This window comes from Protopterus annectens, chromosome 14.part0 (genome assembly GCF_019279795.1).
Source record: "Protopterus annectens isolate FY-2018-M chromosome 14.part0, PAN1.0, whole genome shotgun sequence".
Lineage (NCBI taxonomy): Eukaryota > Metazoa > Chordata > Ceratodontiformes > Protopteridae > Protopterus > Protopterus annectens.
Window position 1 is genome coordinate 876829688 of NC_056748.1, and position 14510 is coordinate 876844197.

The following is a 14510-nucleotide window of genomic DNA, read 5'->3' on the forward strand; positions in this document are numbered from 1 at the left end:
TTCTAACAGTGGCTTTTAGCCACCAGGACCACTTTGCCATATTTACTTGGGCCTCTGACTGGTTAGGGCAAGAAAAACTGATGTAATGGCGTTTGCTGCCTTCCTTTATAGCACTTGACGGCCTGACGTCAGGCAGCAAGCGACAGCAGCTGACACAGAAAAACACTGACTCTGGTATTCATCCCTGCTGAGGGCTACCACAGCAGGGATAACCCACAGGTGAAGACTGCAACAGTGAATACACTCGAACATCTACATTTATGGTAAGTGTACACAACTGTACTTTCTGGCCTACCCACTGTTTAATCTGTAGCCTTTAATTTAATAGCAAGTAAAATTTTTGTTGTTGTCAGTAACAGTTCATTTTTAAGTTTAGTAATTCTGTTGTGTACATTGTTGAAATCTTTGTCAGCCCAATACTGTAAAGCATAGCATTGTATTTGTAATGGTAAAAGCAGATGATCTTCGTACTTTATCTTGATTTTTTCAATGGAAGTAGTCTTTCATCATTTATGACAAGTCTGACAGCACATATTAATTATTTGTAGCGCATTTGTTCTACATCAGTTGTGCCAGACCTTATGTAGTAGACAGCTTCAGCAAACTTTATTAGTTGTATTTGCAGAAAACAGTATTACAGACTGATCTCCAGACACTGCATCAGATCTAATTATTTAAAACAGTTGTGTGCTGCTTTATGTTGCCTACTTAGTGCCCTGCATGTTTTATCATGCTGACAATTTGCATCCAAGTACCAAATGAGTGGAAGTGATTTAAACGAAGGAAGCAGTGCACAGCACCTCTCTCAGTGATTCAGTCATGAAAAGGAGAGGTATTTTCTGTAGCAGTCTCCTTCCGTGTGAGTGTGAGCTAGTTACTGAAGTAATGTGTGGTTCCCAAACATAGCTGTATGTTCATACACAGGTGAGATACTGGAGGCATTCCTTTTTAAAGAAGTGGAACTGCATATACAGATTCATGCTGCAGAGTTGGTAAGGTGTTACTGCCTGACCCTGTTCTGTAGCCTGGATCTTAATAAGGAAGGAGTAATGTAGGATAAACATCAGTAGCACAGATTGCGAGCATCAAGAAGTTTACTGTTGTGCCTTCACCTTCGTGTCTGCTTTTCATGTGACCAGTACCATCTAAAGTACGAAATCCTGAATACTGAAGGAAAGGACCAATATATATATTGATTGGAATAGTGGTAAACACTTCTAGTAGTATGTTATTTAGCACTTGAATATGTACTGAAAGCAACCAGTGCAGTGGAATGTTACAAGCTGTCCATACAGAATATTACTTTTCACCTGTGTATACATATTAGTGATAGTGACATGGATGGCTACTGTAAACCAAATGCTTTCCAATCTTATTGCTATGTTACATTCAAGAAAGGAGGTAGTAATCTAAAAGCAACTGTGCTGTCATTGTGTTAAAATGTGCATCAGTTAGATATAACCTAGACATAATGGCTGTTTGAAAAGTGCTGTTCCTTTTTGCAGAAATCTGCCTGCCAAGTCTGCAGAAGAGGCACAGCGACACAGACAAGAATATGATGAGATGGTTGCAGAAGCAAAGAAAAGAGGTTTGGTGTTCCTCTTGTAGTAATTTACTTCTCACAAACATTCAGAGTACACTAGGATACTCTTCACATGCTCAATTTAAACATGGACATTAATCTTCAGTTATGACTAGCTACTATTGCTGCATATTAAAAAAAAAAAAACATATCGGATTGATTTTCAGTAACCTGCTTTTGTTGAAGATTAAAACATTTCCCATAGATATACCTACTTCTTGCTGTAAATTGGGCAATAATGATACTGTACATCAGAGTACAAAACATAACTCATTCAACATATGAGAGCATGCAGACAGTTAAATTTACAGTGATAAACTGCTTTATGGAAACCGTAATGCTTCTGTGAATTCTGCCCTGCTTTGCAACTAAAATGGGTTGCAATATTTATGTATTTAAAATCTCCACCGCAGAGGCATACAGCTCCATATTTCATAAGTAATTCCACTGTACGATGAAAAGACTGAAGTATCCATGTACTAAGCTGAGCAGTTACACTTTACAAGATCTCCACTAACTTTCTTTTTATTATTGTTGTCAAAAATGAAGTGCAGGCTATACAGTGTATTTACATCCTTGCGTAAATATACAGCAGCCTAATTTCTAGATGCCATGAGTCATCTACATTGTCTTTTAAAAATGTAAAGACTATAGAAATTGCAGTCTCAGATGTTTCAAAGGTACAGTAGACATCCATTTACATATATAAATCCACTATGCTGCAAATGCATGTTTTAAAGCATTGTCTCTGTTCATAATATTCTAAAATGGGAGAAACAGTGTATTCAATTGTGATTAATTAAAAGAACAGTTTGTAAAGCCATGTCGTATTTTGTGGAATTTGGAAAGTAGTCATTTCTAAAATTTTAACATTCATTGACAGGAACAACAAATCTGAAATCTTCAGGCCAATAATTCATAAAACTAATGCTTTTAAATGCATTTGTGAAGAGATTAGATGGAGAACATTAACAAGAATCAACCATGTTTACTTACTGTTTTCATTTCAGAAAAGACATCATGTGATTGAGGAGTTAAGTTTTACATATTCAGTTACATTTAAACCTTCTGCAAATTCCTGTTTAAAATGTTGTAAAAGGCTCAGCTATTTTAGGTCTTTGTTGCTTGGTTCACATTCACCCTTATCACAGCGGTCTAGTGTAAAAAAAAAAGTTGCTAAAACCCTGAAGAGTGGTGCAGGTTGTCTATTTAAATGAGAGGCTTGATTGAATATATTGTTTTTTCAGAAAAAAAAAATCAAATCTGTATAAGAAATACTGAAATATCTGTAAGCTCCAAAGTCACAGCAACTTTTTGGGTTAAATTCCTTCTCCCTCAGTGACTGGGAGTTAGTAAATTTTGCTCACCTGACTTGCTCAACCAATTTCATGTTGACTGAATGCCAGACACACTGTAGATTTTGTGTGATTTTTGACAGTTATTTATTGCAGGATTTCCATATCCGTATCACTGCTGATCAGGTATACTGCTTCTCTGAATGAGTGACCATGTTCTCTGAATGAGTGACCATGTTCAGCTATATGGTGGCAGTGGTGCAAGCACTTCAATTTCTTTCTGAACTGAAGTTGTTTATTCAAGCAGTACTAACAGGGCAGATAGTAGTGAGAAAACCAGAATAGCTAATGGCTTGAAGTGGCATGTTGCAGCTAATAACTGGTCTTATAATGTCCGGTTGGTCCAGTTCTCTCTACCATTGCTTTCTTTGGGCTGTGTTAATGTAGTTAAAAGATTAATGCTACTAGAAAATATATATAGGTCCCGACTATGAATTTATTTTTTTACTGAGCATACTGTGTTGTAGTTGTGTTGGCATTAACTGATTCATTTGCTTTCTGATGTCCAAGAAATTAAGAGAAGTACTTGCATGCATTTCATGCCTTTCCATTGTATGTTAGGGTGTGAGACTAGTGGAAGAGAGATTTTACTTGAAAGCATTCATGTAAAATTCAGATATGGTTGCTTTTGTTTACCTTAGACAGGTGTTTAAGTTGTCTGAGCATATCTGTGATTCACTAAATGTTTCTCACCCTTTCTAGCTGTTCATGACATAGTATAGTCTTTTACATCCTCTGCTTTACTGGTTACATTTCAATAACCCAGTTTTAACATGCAGACTGCTTGTTACTGAGTACATGCATTTAGACTTGAATTCAATACCTCTAGAAGAAAGCAGTTCTCTCAGCTTGAAGAATGCAGCTCTTGCTGAAAACTCCTGTTACTGAGATCTTTACAACACTTTGCTTTTCAGTTACCTAAATGAATGCCAAGATGAACATTATATATTAGAGAGGACAGTGCAGAGGAAGGTTTTCAACAGCAGGGGAAAAAATCTGATCAGCATTTCTTTTCTGATTTGTGTATTTATGTGGGAAGAGTTATTTATTTATTTATTTATTGGCTCTCCTTGCCCGAACCACCAAGCCCTTTCATGTGTGCAGTAACGTTTTTGTTCCCCTACTGTTTGCTTGTGGCCATATTGCCAGCTTGGGGGGGTGGGGGAGTGAGTGTGCAGATTAGGCAAGTAGTCATCTATGACAGTTTTGAATTTGTTTTGGTGTGACCATGCCAAGTGTACAATGACATCAGTATAGATCTATGTTAATAGATATTGGCATGATACATTTCCAGCAGTAAGATGTATTTAGAGGAGTTGACAAATGTTAAAGTATTATAAAAGTTGGGAAATATCACAGTACCTGAAAAAGAGCAACTACAGAGCACTAAAAAGAAAAAAAGCATTTCAGTAATATGAATGAGTTCAGAAAAGTTGCTGTTAAGCAAGTATTTTACAGATCTACATTATCCCATCTACACATCAACAAAACAAACTTCCTACTGTCATTTTTCCCTTTCACCTTAATATCTCTTCAATCCTGACAAGTTTTTCCCCTGCAACAAAATTCCATCTCATACTCACTACCTTATACATGTACCCCAACTTCACTGTAACTTTCTTTCTCTGTATCACCCAACAACTATACACACTACTTCCTCACCTCCTGCATGCTTTCTGATCATAAGAAGGAGAAAATATGAGAATTATTTCTCCTACCTATAAATGTAAATTTGTAATTTGACATTTTATTCCTCGTCAAATGTACCAAATTGTCATTTATTAATATGCAATGACTCTCTGTATTTTGTTGATTTCTGATTGTCTCCAGTATTGCTGCATTTCATTTGTTGTATGTCCATAATGTAACTTTTAAGCTTTACGTTTTTTTCTCTAGTGTATAAAACTGCCTATTTTATAACTGGAGCTTTTCTCCTTGGTCCTCCACTGAAAAGGGGCTATCACAACCCATTCAGACTACCCAGCTCAACAAAAACAATAAGTAAGTAATTTTTTGAAAGCTGTAGCATGCAGAAAATTTTAGCACAGTGACGTAGGCAAAATAAAGTAGAAATAATTCTACCCAAAGTTGTAGAGCCTATGACAAGAAAAATAACCAGAACACTGGTAAATGTATTAGGGAGATTTTAGAAATTTTATGAAAATTTGTATAAAGCAAGATATCATTTCCTGGCTTTCCAAGAAAGAAAATAAGAGAGCCTGAAAGAAAATCAGCTAGAAAAGGTGAAGAGAAAACACTGACTGGGAAGAATCTTACAGCTGTTCATTAAAAAGCAGTTCAAGCTCCAGTTTTGGTGCAAGACGTGAGTTATGGTAATCTAGGGGAAAAACATGTCAAATGTGCTCAGATTTGATTAGAATAAATAAAACACTTAAGGAGTATCTCAACTCAAATGACAAAAGACTGGAAAAAATGGAAGATGCTTTAAACAAATATTCAGATGAGCTGATAAAACTGCAAAAAACATACCTCGAAATAAAGAAAAGGCTGGCTTAGTACAAGTCTGCTGAAGTAGAGGTTTTTGAAAAAAAAATCTTAGAATTAGAGGATAGAGCACAGAGAAAATATGAAATTTTCTGCTGTACCAGAGAAACTAGAAGGAACAAACTGTATTATTTTCATGAAGGTGCAAATAAGCAACTGGACTGTTATTCCACAGCAGGAAATGTTCATTGAAAGGGTATCTTGTATGTATGCTCCAAACCTGGCCATGAGAAAGGAGCCAAGACCTGTATTATTAAAGATGCAAACCTACCTGCAGAAAGAGTTGATCCTGACAAAACTGTGGCAAAAGGGCAAAGTATTAAAAGTTGGAAACAATATAGTTTTTATGGAAAATTATTATTCACTGTACCCAAGGCAGAAGGGAAACACTTTTATTCAAGCAGTCAGGAATGACGAGAAGCAGCAGAGAGTTTCAAGCTGGTGCATATCCAGCTGTCATCAGAATATTTTTTCCTGAGGATGAAAGTCTTTTTTGATGCAGAAAAGGCTGAGGAGGACATACAAACGTTTGTCCAACAAAAAGTGTGCCATCCAGCAGTAGGGGACTTTGCTTCTCATTCTTCTGGTAATAAAGCACATGGAGAGACTTCGCCAGTTAAACCTTTTGCATTGGTCTAAAAGAAAATGCTTGAGAGACCAAAAAAAGCACAAGAGTAGACTAGAAGAATCGGGAGTGCCTCTGAATTGAACTACAGTCTGGAGTTGGAAGAAGGAAATGAACAGGAAGAAGGCAAGCAACACAGAAAATAGTGAATTAATGGGAGACTGCAAAGCATCAGCCACATTTGTGAAATATGACTGTACAAGAAAAAGTGGAAAGAGTGAATTTTTGTTGATTTTGTTAAACTTATGGAGAGCTATAAGGCAAGTGTCCAAAATACAGAATAACCTTCCAGCATCTATCCGCTTACAACCAAGACCTTCTAACTTCAAAAGTGCAGTGCACAATCATTTCTTTTCCAAGTGGATATGTGATTGTTCAATTCCTACCTCAGTCATTACTTAAATTTAATCTACTAATTAAACACTGAATCTGTCTATATCCAGCTTTTCCTCATAATTCCTTTTTATTTTAAATTCCTAAGAAACTTTTACTTAACTCCCCCTCTTAATATTCACATACCTCCTTACTCCTTTTCCCACCTTTCTCTCCCCATTTCCACTCTCCTTCTACTTTACTAATCTTCCTTCTCTTCTATCTTTTTGTTATCCTTTAACTTTTACTCATCCCCTCTCTTGTGTTTCTCCTTTAATTCTTACCCCATTGCCATTATAAACGTATACCTATATGCCTTTCTCACTAACTTACATTCATATTTTTCTATTACTTGAATTAATTACTGCCTCAAATTATATACTTTTTTTTTCTTCTGCCATATAACTGTTTAATTCAGAAACCATTATAATATGCTTGGTGCTATTTTCAAGTTGTTATTGTTCCTCTGTACTAATACTATCTCCAACTTTTCTGTTTATACATTGTTTTATTCAGTCATATTTAGTTTTGTGTAATTTTTTAAAGTTTATGTATTATTATTTTTTACATTGGAGCTTTTCTTTCCAAGCCTCCACTGAAAAATGGAGTAGCTTGGCCTAGTGGACTTTCCCGGTAAATAAATGTCAATACGTAATAAATTTGCCTCACTTCATGCCATTAATGTTTGGAAAGGACACTGAAAGGAGGGGGAAGATAAAGGAAAAAGTTAACTGCAAGTAAAGCAATGTATGTTCTTAATATTTCTCTGAAACATTTAATGATATAAATTGCATGTTTTATAGTAAAGCATTTTTAGTTGTATGGGATAACAATGCTAAAGTAAACAGATGCCTTTTTTCTTTTTCTTTTATCTTTTTAGTACTAAAAATGTAGACATCGCAATGCAAAAAGAGAAAAAAAAGGCTAGACAAAAGCATGTTTAAGTTAATCGACTATAATACTGGGTTGTTGAGGTGGGGAATGAGGTGCAAAAGTACACAGATCATAATATATGTGCAACTGATATTTGTTCTATTACTTTTGCATAGGTGAGTGTCTGGATTAAGACCCTCAGCTTAATTTGATACCAAAACCAAAAAACAGGACTTGCACGAGTGCCCAAATGAAGGTCAAAAACCAAACTCCTTAGATAAGCACAAGCACTTTAATTCCTTAACGCTGCAACACAAAAGAATATAATGAAAAGTAGACCTTACATCAATTTATACCATTCAACCAGTTGCTCTCTTGGAGTTGCAGAATCATCCTTTCCCTGAGGAGAGCCTGTCTGCTGTCCTGGTTGCCCAGCGTCCTCCGAAGATGCCTACTGTGATTTGTTCATCTCTGATGAAGACTTGGATTCTATGTCGAAAACGTATTCTTTTGTGTTGCAGCGTTAAGGAATTAAAGTGCTTGTGCTTATCTAAGGAGTTTGGTTTTTGACCTTCATTTGGGCACTCGTGCAAGTCCTGTTTTTTGGTTTTGGTCTACTTCAGACTTGCACACATCTTTCGTATTGGTATTAATTTGATACCAGGTTTTAAGTGGAAACAAGTAAACTAGAGAACAGTGAATATAATGAAAAGTTTAGTTTTACTTTAGCAGTAAATGTTTCTGCTTGTCATTAGAAGCCTGCAGCTGAGGACAACATTTATTTCCTATTACATTTCCATGGAGACAAGTTAGAGGCAAATAAAAAGCCAAAGTACTGGTTTCTTCTTGCCAGAAAAGTTAATGTTCTCTGAAAGCATGCAAGTTGTTTTCACATCTGGGAGAGAAATAAAGATAAAAAAACAGCCACCAATTAGTGTAAGTAGAGCACAGAAAGTAACAAGTATCTTAGTATGGATAACATCAATTTTAGGTTAGTTAATGCCTGAGTTTGCAGCTGTCTATTTGGGACAGTTGCTCCTATTAGGGGGGTTAAGCTTCATTATTTCAAAATCTAGATAGTTTTCTGCTTCTATTAAGTTAATAAGTTCTGCGAGTGTGTGGGTGATTTTATTCTGGTTTTTTTTTTGTTCGAGGGCCTTTATTAAAACAAAAAATCTTGTAAAATATGACTTAGATTCAAATGGTGATGACAGGGAAAAAATGTATAAATGAACAACCTGACAAACATTAGTGGGTGCATGTATCACAAAAGCTGGAAATAGACATTTAAAAAGGCTGTTGTGTGTAATAAGTGGGATTAATGACTTATTTTTATAATAACAGTACTTTGCATATTATCTTGGAATGTGAATGGTCTCACAGGTATAGAAAAAAAAAGGCAAACATAATTATGTTAAGAAATGCAGAGTACAAATATCAGTGCTACGGGAGAAACATTTGGAAAGAACTGAGCATGTGAATTTGATAAAGCAAGTATTTCAGGATGGATTTGTTGATTGAGTACTACACCCTTCTGCCTTGGTGGGTGAGACACTGGTGCTGCATGTAATCTAAAGGGTAGGACTCAAGCATGTGTAGAACTAGTGGTCAGTGGTATCTCACACACTGACCCCACAGACATAGCAAATCTGCTAGCAGATAGGTTTGGTGAAAATTTCACTCCCTTATCCCATCCTCTCCTAACTTACAGCAAACATTTCCCACAAACTCCCCACCCCACCCTACATATCTGAAGAGCAGGTTCTCAAAGCCTTGTCCAAGGCAAAAAACTCAGCCTCTATAGAACCAGACTACATCCCAGGCTGTCTTCTAAACAGGCTAAAACATGAGCTACCCAATTCAGCTTCGGGAAGGGCAGATCCTGCCTGTTAAATCTGGTGTATTTCTTTGAAAGTGTGAACAAGGCCATTGACAAGGGCAAATCGGTGCACAGAGCATTCCTCGACCCACATTCAGGTATTACCGATAAACTTGGCAAGCTGAATATAAACCCCTTTTCGTTTTCAGATGTGTTACTTAAGAGGCTCACAAGTGGGACACACACTGACTCCGCATCAACCAGCAGACCTCTAACCAGTGGGGTGCCACAGAGGTCAGTGCTGGGCCCCCACTGTTTGGTGTATACTTTTCAGAAGTTCCGGTCAAAACTAAGGGGTTGTAGCTGACCAAGTTTGCAGACAACTGCAAACTAGGTGCGATCATTGAACCCCCAAATGATGTCAGTGTATTCCAAATGGGTCTCATGCAGACCAACGACTGGTTTATTAGTTACTGTCTCAAACTGAATGCAGAGAAATGCATCATCGTTCCCTTCAGCACAAACAGTGTCCCATCATACTGTCAAATCAACAACAATAACCTAAGTACCCACAAAGTGGTAAGGGACCTAGGATCACAGGTTGACTGCGACATTAACTTGACCACCATGTGTCTATTTTAGTAAGGAAAGCTTTCTACATAGCACACTTGATTAGTAAAGGCATCACCTGAGAGCAAAATAAGTTATAACCCCCCCCCCCCATACTTGGCACTTATCTGGCCCATAATTGAGTATAACACCCTCTTTTGCATGTACTATACTAAACACCTGCAGCAATTACAGATGTCTCAGAGGTTTCTAACAAAGATCAAGGGGCTCCAACAAGTGCCTTACACAGACCAACTAAAGTCCCTGTCACTATACACCGTATCGTATAGACTTCTTAGGGGAGACTTATGCCTGGCCTACAGAGCAATTCAAGACCCAAACCTAATGAACTGGCTGCATGTCTGTAAATCAAATGGGACTAAGGCTACCCGTTCCAGGAACTTAAATATTGCTTGCGATTTAAATAAGACATGCTGGAGGGACAGATTTTTCTCCCACTGACTGCTACATCTTTGGAACAGGCTGCCAATTCATGTGAAACAGAGCACCTGTATGACAGTGTTCAGGAGTAACCTGGGCAACTGGATGGAGAACCATAAATTCTTACTGGGGACAGAGAGACAACCCTCCTGGACATCTGGACATGAGCAGTCATCAGTAAATGCAGTCTTGGTTATTGACTAGCATTTCTGTGGTATTCCATTGGGCTGAAATGGCTAGGCTTAAAATGACCTCTGCATCGATAGCCTCCTGTGATGCTATCTGTTATGATATCGAGCAGAGTATCAGGGACAATGGAAAAGAGGAGCACTTACAGTAATTGATAGATGAGCTCCAGTACTGGTAGAAGAGAGGAAAAAAAGATGATAATGGTAGTTTTATAGTATTAAGGGATTACTTGCAAGGGATGAGGATTATAGGTTCATAGGTTCATACTAGGCTATCTGCCCTAGGGCATTTACAAGCCTAGCCAGAGTGTGTTTGGCTTTCGCCACCCATTTTAAATTAATTTTGCTATGCCCTTTTTTGAGGTTAGTATACTGTGCCTCTGTCTAACAGTGACACAGAAGTGATACCCGGGGTAAACCTACTATCTCCCATCCACTCATCAAGATTCCTCTTGAAGAGAGTCAATGAGGGACTCTGCCTAACCTGGACTGGAATTTTATTCCAGAGTGAAGGGAGCCTCAATCTGTCCCTCCAGCATGTCCTATTTATTTCAGTGCTGAGGTTCAAGTCTCTCGAGCGCGTAGCTCGATGGGATTTGGATTTTCTGAGGTGCAGCATGTCCATTAATTCCGGGTTGGACATGATTTTATACGTCAGGCACAGATCGCCTCTGAGCAGGCGGTATGCCACTGAGTACAGCTGGAGTTGTTTTAACCAGGCAGCATATGGCATCTGTTTGAGCCCTTTGATCCTCTTGGAGAGGTACTTTTGGGGTCTTTCCAGTTGCTGCAGGTGTCTGGTAAGGTACATCCCAAAAGGGGCATTGTACTCAATTATGGGCCTGATGAAGGATGAGTAAAGAGGCACGATGACCTCCCCTGATCTAGATGTGAATCCCTTCATGATTAGGTGGGCTATATAAAATGTTTTTCTAACCACTTTGGCCACGTGGTTGTCAAATGAGAGATTGCTATCAACTTGGGTCCCCAGGTCCCTAATTACGTCTTCCATACTTAATGGATTACCACCTATGTGGTAATTTGTGGGCACTTTGTTTTTGCCAAAGGGGATGACTATACACTTTTTGGCGTTTAGCTTGAGGCCATGGCTCTGGTACCAGTTGTCTGTTTCTATGAGGCCCTTTTGTAGGATGCTTATGTCGGCTGGAGAGTCGATTATGGCGCCAGTTTGCAGTCATCTGCGAACTTGGTCAGCCACAGTCCTTTTGTGTTAGCCTGTACCTCCGAGAAATATATACCGAACAAGAGAGGCCCCAGGACTGAGCCTTGTGGGATGCCACTTGTAACTGGTTTGGAGTCTGACATGGCTCCAGCAATTCTAACCATGTGGGTTCTGTCCATGAGCCAGTTTGCAGCCCATCTAGTGACATAGGGGTTTATATTTAAGCTGGTGAGCTTATCTATAATGCCCGAGTGGGGTATTGTATCGAAGGCTTTTGCAAGGTCCAGGTAGGCTGTGTGGACCACCTTCCCCTCGTCAATGGCCTTGGTGACTGTTTCAAAGAAATCAACCAGGTTTAAGAGACAGGATCTGCCCTTAACAAAGCCGAACTGGGTAGGATTCATTGTTTGTAGGTCCACAATATCTTTATTTATGAGGTCCATGATGATCCTTTCCATAGTTTTGCAGACCAAGCTAGTCAGGCTTATGGGGCGATAGTTTCCATGATCCGTTGAGGCACCACCTTTGTGGAGAGGGACCACTGTTGCTGTACGCCACTCTTTGGGTACATATCCTGTAGTAAGGTTGAGATTGAACAGTAGTTTTATGTTTGGGTTTAGTTCCTCTTGGAGTTCATGTAGTACGCAGCCCGGGACACCGTCTGGTCCCATTGATGCTGTGTTTTTTGCTTTGGAGAGGGCGGCTCTTACCTGAGCATCTGAGATGTCAGGGGGGCAGCACTCTGCTGGGATAGATATTTGACCTTTTGGTGGGGAAGGGGGGGGGGAGTTTGCGCTGAACCTGTCAGCTAGGATGTTGGCAATGTCTGTGGGCTCGGTGTATTTTTTCTCATTTTGGACTAATTCTGAGCATATCTGGGAATTCCCACTCAGGTTCCTAACATGACTAAAGAAAGCCTTGTGATTATCCTTAGTGTCCTGTGCAATTTTTCTCTCGAAGCTGGTCTTGGACGATTTTATGAGTGCCCATAGTTTTTTGCTAATACTGATCAGAGATGCCTTCCCTTTTTGGGATTTTGCTCTATCATGTAGTAGCTTCCTCCTTCTATTGTATAGTTTGTTTATGGCTGGGGTCCACCAGACAGGTCGCCTAACTTTGGAGGATTGGGTCTTGGTTTTATTTGGGATTGCATGATCCAAGCATTCCTGAAGGTGTTCATAGAATGCGTTTATAAAGGATTCTGCTGTCTGGGCCATATTTTCCACAGGCCTGGGGGCTTTGAAGGATTCCACCTCGGTTTTGAGGAGTGTGAAATTTGCTTTAGAGAAGTTTTTCACTGTGGTTTTCTGGGCAGGGGCTGGGGTCGGGATGTGAATATCTAGAGAGATTAGTTTATGGTCTGATCTTACCAGTGAGGGATACACTTCTGGTCTGGAGCATAGATTCCCCATGTTGGTGATGATCAGGTCCAGTATGTTTTCCCCTCTTGTGGGAGTGGCAACAAGTTGTTCCAAAGCATTTGAGTTTATAAATTCTAGGAACTTTCGGGCTAGGGTGTTGGAGCTAGAGTAATGCTCCCAGTCTATGTTAGGGTAGTTGAAGTCACCCAATATAATGGCGTTTGGAGAGACCTTCATATTTTCCAGTGTTCTCAGGAAGGCCGAGTGGGGTTCCTGGGTTTGGGAGGGTGGTCTGTAGCAGGCTATAAATTGGAAGGCAGTTTTACTCACTGTTAGTTGCACATGGATAGTCTCTGATGCTTCGTGCTGTGCCACCAACCTGGAGGTGTGGGTATCTTTGACGAATATTGATACTCCCCCTCCTTTTGTGGTTCGGTCCAAGTTGTGGGGCCGAAAAACATGGTATGAGGTATAACCTGGTAGTGCTGGGGTGCTCTCGGGAGCCTTGAACCAGGTTTCTGTTACTGCACAAATATCGATGTTCTCCATGCTAAGGAGAGTTTTGAGTGCGTGGATCTTGAGGTTTAGACTTCTGGTGTTGAGTAGCATTACTGTTAGTTTCTTATCCCTTGTGATACCTATTGAGGTGGGTTTGTCTTTTGAGCCTTGCCTAAAAAAGGTACTATGGGGGTGGCAAGAGCCTTTGCCAATATCCGAAAGCCCAGGGGTGACAGGTGCAAGCCGTCCCTAGCGAAGCATCGTGGCTTGTCGAGCATGTCATCCCAGGCAGACAGGCATTGGATCCCCTTTGAATGACACCAATACTTAAGCCAATTGTTGAAATTGATCACATCTTGTCTTCATATTGTGGCATCATTCTTGGTGAGGGTAAGATGCTACTCAAGGTCAGGGTCATACCGGCCTGGGCTACATGCTCAGAAAGCTCCTCTATGTCTCTTTTCATGTAGTCTAGGGAGGTACGTCCCAGGTCATTCACACCAGCATGGACAATGACTGAGTCATATTTGTACTTGCCTTGGAGTGACCTGAGTGCTTGCGTTATGTGGCGGATCCTAGCGCCCAACAGGCAGCTCACCATGACCTTCTCCTTGTTCAGCCTGGTGAGCAGGACGTCAGTGTGCCTGACGATAGAGTCACCTATTACAAGTGTATCAGGTGTGTTGTTTAGCCTTAAGGGCTGTGACTGTTTGGCAAACTGGCTTTGTGAGCTATGTGTTGCACGTGTTTTGTTTTTGGGTAGCGGTTGCTTGGGTGTCTGCTTTGGAGGTGTCTGCTGCTTAGGCAGATTTTTATTTAGAGCCTCTGAGTATGTTTTTGTGTGTTTATGTGTTTGGTTTGCTGTCGTGGTAGGTCTATGTGAGACTGGAATTGTAGTGAGTGTGGCATGATTGCAGTGGCATGTATATATATTCCAACTAAAACTTCTAATACAGAGCATAAAAAAATTGGGAAAAATAATCAACTTTCAGCAGAGAATATTACTTGTAGGTGGGGACTGGAATTTTGTTTGCAATAATGAAGCTCCATCTGTGGGGCCTAGAATGTAAACTGTAACTCAAGAAGGCAGATTTCTGAA

The 14510-nt window shown here is 39.6% G+C and overlaps 1 protein-coding gene across 5 annotated transcripts in view; it reads left to right on the forward strand.

Moving 5' to 3' along the window:
- The window catches only part of TBC1D12 (TBC1 domain family member 12), a 1516811-nt gene that overhangs the window by 933579 nt on the left and 568722 nt on the right, over window positions 1-14510 (forward strand). For all 5 annotated transcript variants that reach the window (XM_044056656.1, XM_044056658.1, XM_044056657.1 and 2 more), the window contains one exon: window positions 1506-1588. In XM_044056656.1, the coding sequence (XP_043912591.1) occupies window positions 1506-1588 (83 nt within the window). The remainder of the gene's footprint in view (window positions 1-1505; window positions 1589-14510) is intronic.